The sequence below is a fragment of the Danio aesculapii genome, chromosome 11, assembly GCF_903798145.1.
Source record: "Danio aesculapii chromosome 11, fDanAes4.1, whole genome shotgun sequence".
NCBI lineage: Eukaryota > Metazoa > Chordata > Actinopteri > Cypriniformes > Danionidae > Danio > Danio aesculapii.
In genome coordinates this window covers 46,092,574-46,099,921 of record NC_079445.1, presented here as the reverse complement: position 1 = coordinate 46,099,921, position 7,348 = coordinate 46,092,574, and the positions used below count along the sequence as shown (strand labels likewise).

Here is a 7,348-nt window from a genome sequence, read left to right as displayed (position 1 = left end):
CACTTTACAATAAGGCTTCATTTGTTAACATTAGTTTTAAAGCACACTAATGAAATGATTGATAATTGTACAGTATTTATTACTATTGCATACTAGTACATTATTATTTTTATTATTTATAAATACATTTTTTAAACCTAAAGTTGTAAATCATTGTGAATTCCCATAAACACAATGTATTATTTTATTGAATTGTTTAAAAAAAAGTATAAATATGTATAAACTATTTCAATAAATACTGTTTCTCATATATTTATTATTAAAATAAATATTAATTGTATATAATATGTGCAGTGAAATAAACACAAATGTATTTCATGTGTATTTTATTATACTATTATATTAATATCTATATTTATAAACCAAATATTTTAATAAAAAAATAAATATGTATTAATGTTTTATTTTATTTTTACTATTTATTTTACTATATTATTAATTAATTTATTTATTAACATAAAAATATGAGTAAATGCTGTAATAATTCTGTATCTGCTGTTAGTGCATCGACTAATGTGAACAAATCAGCCTTTATTGTGAAGGGATATAGAAGTGTGTGAGTGATAGAGATGTCTGGAGTCTTCTGCTGGTGTGTGTGTGTGTGTGTGTGTGTGTGTGTGTGTGTGTGTGTTATGAGCAGACGTCTGCAGTGTTCTGCTGTTCTCGGAGTCTCCTCCAGGATCTGAGTTTACTCTCAGTAGCCGACTGAACAATCCTGAGCTCGTCCACATCCAGATCTTTCAGCAGCAGCAGCACTGCCTCAAGTGTGTGAGACTGCAAGCAGACAGACAGAGGGAGAGAGAGTGTGTGTGCATGTGTAAGCACTGCCTCTCTCATGTGTGAGACTGCAGAGAGAGAGTATAAGCAGCAGTGTGTAACTCTACAGCAGGGCTGTTCAGTTAGTTTGTCATGGGGGTCAGTTCATTAAAAGCATCTCAAATGAGGGGCTGGAGAGATATGAGTGATGACACAACAGCAATATAAGAGCCCATATGCTGTATTTTTGCTCCTTAAGACACCCACATTGTATTTTTCTACATTAAAATGTTAATATAATATCATATATACTATAACATCACTGCACTGTACCATGTGGCTTTACAAACATTCAAATGTTGTATATCAGACACATTCATACAGGTGAAGTCAGAATTATTAGCCCCCCTTTGAGTTTGTTTTTCTTTATAAATATTTCCCAAATGATGTTGAACAGATTCAGGAAATGTTCACAGTATGTCTGATAATATTTTTTCTTCTGGAGAAAGTCTTATTTGTTTTATTTCAGCTAGAATAAAAGCAGTTTTTAATTTTTAACCATTTTAAGGTCAATATTATTAGCCGCTTTAAGCTATATTTGTTTTCAATAGTCTACAGAACAAACCATCATTATACAATAACTTGCCTAATTACCCTAACCTGCCTAGTTACCCTAATTACCATAGTTAAGCCTTTAAATGTCACTATAAGCTGTATAGAAGTGTCTTGAAGAATATCTAGTCTAATATTATTTACTGTCATCATGACAAAGAGAAAATAAATCAGTTATTAGAGATGAGTTATTAACACTATTATGATTAGAAATGAGTTGGAGAAATCTGCTCTGTTAAACAGAAATTGGGGAAAAAATAAACAGAGGAGCTAATAATAGTTAGTTCATATCCAATAGTTTTAAGCTGCATAATAATTATGGATGCAAAGATTATAGATTTTGGTTGTACGATTATACAGTCTGAAGAATAATCCTTGTTTCACAGTTATCTCTATTATTATGCATGTATTAAATTCAGAACATCACATGAAAACTGCTTCTGTTTTATATTTAAGTGTTGTTTATTGCTGCTCAGTAACCAAATACAGCAGAAAATATTAATAAACACAAACAATAGTCCAGTTCTCTCTCTTTAGATTTAAACATGATCATTTTACAATGAAAATAAATGACAGAATCAATCAATAAATATATAAAAATAAGAATAAATAAACAGTATTAGTCTAATGTTAATTTAAGCTTTATATTAGCTCAGTATTTAAATGATCTATTGTTATTATCTGTGTTCAGACATCATTTTTTTTTTTTTATGATTTGAACTTTTTATTGATTTTTCTTATTTAATATAATGCAGATAAATACAGAGCATTAGCATAAAAGCAGAACAATACAACATAAATAAATTCAATAAATAATTAACATCATATAAGTTGCAAAAGTAAACCAAACCAGAACACGGAATCAGAAAAGAAAAGAGGAGAGAAATTAAAAAAAGAAAAAGGGGGGGTAGGGGGTTGCTAATAGCATAACCGTAATTATTATTTTGTCTCGTTACATGTTTGCTAACATTGTGGGTCGCAGGAATGTAGAAATGTTCCCCATTTATCAAAATAAATTTCAATTCAGACATAATCATTTGAATCATTAGTAATAATTGGTCTAACGTATCTTTTGTTTACACTGGACTGAAAGCCACGCGCAGCTCTCACCGCTATGGCGTGAGGTCATTTCTACTGTGAACAGACGCACTCGCGCCCTCCAGACGTACACTGGCGAGTCCTGCACGCGCCGCTCCCAATATGCGCACGTCTCATTGGAAATGATGAACCTGCGCGCGGAAAAGATGCAACATGTGAACGGCCTGCTGCTATAGTTAATCCAGTGTGCGTGCGTTAGAGATGCGCGGATCAGCTGAAATGACACCTGAATCTGCGGCTTCATACTGATCATCCACCCGCCCGCACATATTTTCATCTGATGTATGTGTCCGCACCCGATCCTCACTGCAATCATTGAATTCTTTGTTTCAGGCATGATGGGTCACCATCTGGGCCGGAGCAAACTGAACTGGAGCTCTAGGCAAAAGGTGAACATGCCGCCCTCACACCGAAAATGAGAGACGGGGGTGTGATTGTGCGTACGACAGCGAGGATGGGGCGGTGGGGGGATTGTCACAGACGCAAGCAAGAACCCAGGGGGTTATCGCGGACGCCACCCTGTTTATTCTGCCGTCCTAGGCGGCCGCCTGGGCAAACGCTCGTCTCCATAACGCAGCCAGCTGCACTGAATGAGCGTTCGCTCGCACCGCTTGTTGTAGAAATGAACAAGACTCTCCTCGCAGGGCGCTGCAGTTGTGGAAATAAGCCATCTTGTTTCTCCCAGATCGATAGCAGATTTTCCTCTGATGACTCCTCTAACTGAAGCTTTGAACAGTGGGCTACTCACTTCCTCCATTATTATTGGGTGTCTCATATCTTCCCATTCTGCAAAGCCCACTCTCTGCTTTACTCGCTGGTCCACTCCCATATCCCGCTACATCCACCCACAACCCACCCGCAATTAATCATCATGTATTTTTAATTACCCGACCCCCCAACCCGCGGATTCTCCGCAGCGCCCGCAGATATAACCGCCATCCGCGCATCACTAGCGTCCGTATTAGCCTTGGTGTAGCTATAAGCTCTGAACTTTAAACTAGCGCACAGTTAGCATAACTCTGTTTAGTTGCAGCGGTTTTGTTCTGTGCAACAGAAACGCGGCGTTGAGAAGCCTTTAGCATTAATTAACCATAATGAATTAAAGCGAAGTTAATAGTAGAATCAGCTAATCATCACATCCTCATTACTGATATCAGTGTGTTTCTACAAACATATCCAAATGTTTTCAGCTGCTCGACACCACTCACTCGCTTAATGTCAGGAGACCCCCTCACTGTGCTATTGAACAGACACACGTCACTTCATCACTACAGCGGCTGTTTTACGACTGAACTCAACTTATTTCTGATGGTCACGCTAATTGGAGGACCGGAACAAGTAGCCTCGCAGACCACTAACTGAATAGCACTGCTCTACAGAGAGAGAGAGAGAGAGAGTGAGAGTGTGTGTGTGTGTGTGTGTGTGTGTGTAAGAGTATATAAGTATGTGTACCTTCTTCTTGTGTACGTCTCCAGCTTCTCGTGGTGATGGCAGTGATGGGAACTTGTCTCTGGACAGCGGCTTCAGTCCCAGCTGAGCCCGAATCATACTGCGTCACAAACAGGAGCGTGTCAGTTCCACATCTCACACACACACACACACACACACACACACACACACACACACACACACACACACACAGGAGTGTATCAGGCGCTCTTACTTGGTTTCCTCCATACTGTAATCAAGAGGGTCGTTCTCCGAGTCTGCTTCTGTAAGGCCATTGGTGGAGCTGGTGGGGGTGGGGCCTGGAGAACTCACAAGCTCCTCCCCTTCCTGCAGCGCCTGTGCAAGCTCCTCCTCTGTAACCACTGACAACACAAACTCATTAATATTCAGATCTAAGAGCCACTTTAGGAGATTATTAACGGTACAGATACAGAGAAGTGCAGCCATTTTGCTTCAGTCTGCACTCACCCTGGTTGTCCAGCTTGTGCAGGCCGGGCAGGCTCCTGATGACGGTGAGTCTGTACTGCTGAGGGTCCGGGCAGCAGCAGGGGTTTTCTGCCAACCACAGGACCCGCAGGCGACGCAGGGGCTTTAGGTGCTGCAGCTCACACAGACTGGAGATGCTGTTCCGCCTCAGGTACAGCTCACACAGGTGCTGACAGGAGGACAGGTGCTCCAGAGACACGATCTGATTTGCACTGACACACACACACACACACACACACACTTTATTTAATATATGCAGTTGAAGTCAAATGATTCACCCTCCTGTGAATATTCAGATATTTCCCAAATGATGTTGAACAGATTCAGGAATTTCTCTCAGTATTTCCTCTAATATTTGTTCTTCTGGAGAAAGTCTTCTTTGTTTTATTTCAGCTAGAATAAAAGCAGTTTTTAATAGTTTTAAAGCCATTTTAAGGTCAATATTATTAGCCCCCTTCAGCAATATTAGTGTTGGATTGTCTTTACTTTAAGCTGTATAGAAGTGTCTTGAAGAATATCTAGTCTAATATTATTTACTGTCATCATGACAAAGAGAAATCAGTTATTAGAGATGAGTTATTAACACTATTATGATTAGAGATGTTTCTCCGTTAAACAGAAATTGGGGTAAAAATTTATAATTCTTTATGCTAGATAATTTTAGTAAACAAAAACTAAGACTAAAACTGTATTACAAAAACATCTTTGTCAACTGAAATATAAATATTAATGCATGACATAAGTATAATATAAAATAAATCACAATAAATTAAGAAATAAACCTTCTTTCCCACAAGTCTTTGTGTTTTTCTAGGACACACACATTATTATTTTTCCTTTCATCATTTTCTCCCTTTTTAAATGTCCATTATTGAATTAAACTATTATTAATTAAACTTATTTTATTTACTAAATCTAAAGCTCTTTACTTTCCCTGCATGTCATACTTTGTCTTTGTTAAAAAGCAGAAAAGATGCAGAACACACACACACACACACTGTAAATGAGATGGATATTTCTGACCAATCACACAGAGATAAACACAAACCTGAGAGTGAGAACCTCAATGTTGGGAATCTCCGTGAAGATCGAGATCTGTGCACAAAATCCACACACTTCATATTTATTACTTTCATTTATACTACAGTAGTCAACAAACACCATACCACATAGTGTCTATGCAAACATATTGATCTGTTTATATATATATATTTTAATACGTACAAAATAGAGAGACCACTTAAGGAAATTATTCTCTTGATTTAGAATTTCTTAGTAAAACATTATTTGTTTTATTCAGTAAACAGCTGATGATTTAAAATGAAAATAACATGTAAATTGACAAAACTAATAAGAGGTCAAATATATAATTTTGTGCTGTTTTCAGGCATGTTTACTGTCATTTTTAGAACATACAATAATAATGTTTTAACTTTAGATTTATGAAAGCAATATATCGTGACAATCACTTTTATTTTATTTTAAACATTTGTTATTCTAATTGTTATTTTCTGCAAAAATATATTTACTTATTTGTATGCATTTAACAGAAATGCATACCTTATACCGAATACATACTACTGAGAATTATTAAGTCATGCCATGGTTAACTAAAATTGTAAAATAAAATATGCAAAACAGCCCTTTTTCTGACATGTTTCTCGTTTTCTATTAGTTTTACTTTAATTACAAAAAATATTGTATATACATTTTATTTAGAATTAATATTTTATATGAATAAATTAAATAAACCCAAATAACAATTTATGAAAACTAATAAACAAAAGAAAATGGATAATAGAAAAATACAAAAAACACCCATAAAATTGCTAAAACGTTAACTAAATACAATTAATACAGTTTATTTTTAGTTTAACAAAATTATTAACTAAAAATGATAATCGATAACAGAAAAATCTAATTAGAAATCTGAACAAACATTATAATGGTAAATATTTAGTCATTTTCTATTGGCTTATAATTTACAATAATGTTCACCTAATACTACCCAAAATAATACAGAAAAATTACTAATTTAGATTACCTAAAATGAAAAATATAATAAATATAAACAATATACGATGTAAATTCATCATTTAAACAGAAGGGAACTATTGAAACTCACATCAGTAAGATTGCAGCCCCTGAAACACAATAAAATAATTAGAGAATACATTTATTAATCAGAAATCATCAATAAAATCCACAATGAACATATTTAAGCAGAAAACAGTTTAACATCTCTTGAATAAACGTAGAATATTAGCTAGTCTTCATCAGGCTAACAGCTAGCAAACAGCAGCACACACCAGCAGTTCAGCTTCTTCACGCTCTCCAGGTCTGACGCTTTAGCTCGAGCCAGAACCAGTTTACGGGTTAATTTCATGATGATGATCGATAAGGTTTGATCGGAGATATGTCGATATTATTGAGCTCAAACGCGTCCAGTGAACCACATCTCTGCTGTCCGTCACTCAGTGCACATGCGCGAGCGCGTCACTGCGCGTCCATGACAACAGCGCGTCACCGTCCGTCAGTTCACGCGCTCAGCGGCAGAGAGAGACAAAAACACACCAACAGTTTAACAGTTATGAGGAAATCAATATACAGTATCACGATATTCTTAATATCAGCATCATTCAGCGGTTTGTATGTTGTTATTAAACACCTGCATTAAAACCCTGGACGGTAATTCCTTCATAATATCATATTTAATCATTCCTGCATGTGTGAAAGGATCACTTTATGAGAATAATGTCACTGTACCGAAAATATACTATCATATTTTATAATAATATTTTGAATAAGTGTATGTGAACTATGTGTGTAGCATATATATGTATAATTTTTTGTCTTTTATAAATATTCCCCAAATGATGTTGAACAGATTCAGGAAATGTTCACAGTATGTCTGATAATATTTGTTCTTCTGGAGAAAGTCTTATTT

The 7,348-nt window shown here is 35.9% G+C and overlaps 1 protein-coding gene across 1 annotated transcript; it reads right to left on the bottom strand.

Moving 5' to 3' along the window:
* Nucleotides 1-235: 235 nt before the first annotated feature.
* cfap410 (cilia and flagella associated protein 410) lies at nucleotides 236-6,891 on the bottom strand. Its single transcript, XM_056468272.1, has 7 exons — nucleotides 6,711-6,891; nucleotides 6,527-6,545; nucleotides 5,450-5,496; nucleotides 4,384-4,613; nucleotides 4,130-4,277; nucleotides 3,919-4,015; nucleotides 236-774 (listed from the first exon to the last, which is right to left on the bottom strand). Exons 1-7 carry the CDS (start codon nucleotides 6,785-6,787, stop codon nucleotides 631-633), a joined length of 762 nt encoding a protein of 253 aa, XP_056324247.1. The 5' UTR covers nucleotides 6,788-6,891; the 3' UTR covers nucleotides 236-630.
* Nucleotides 6,892-7,348: the final 457 nt, after the last annotated feature.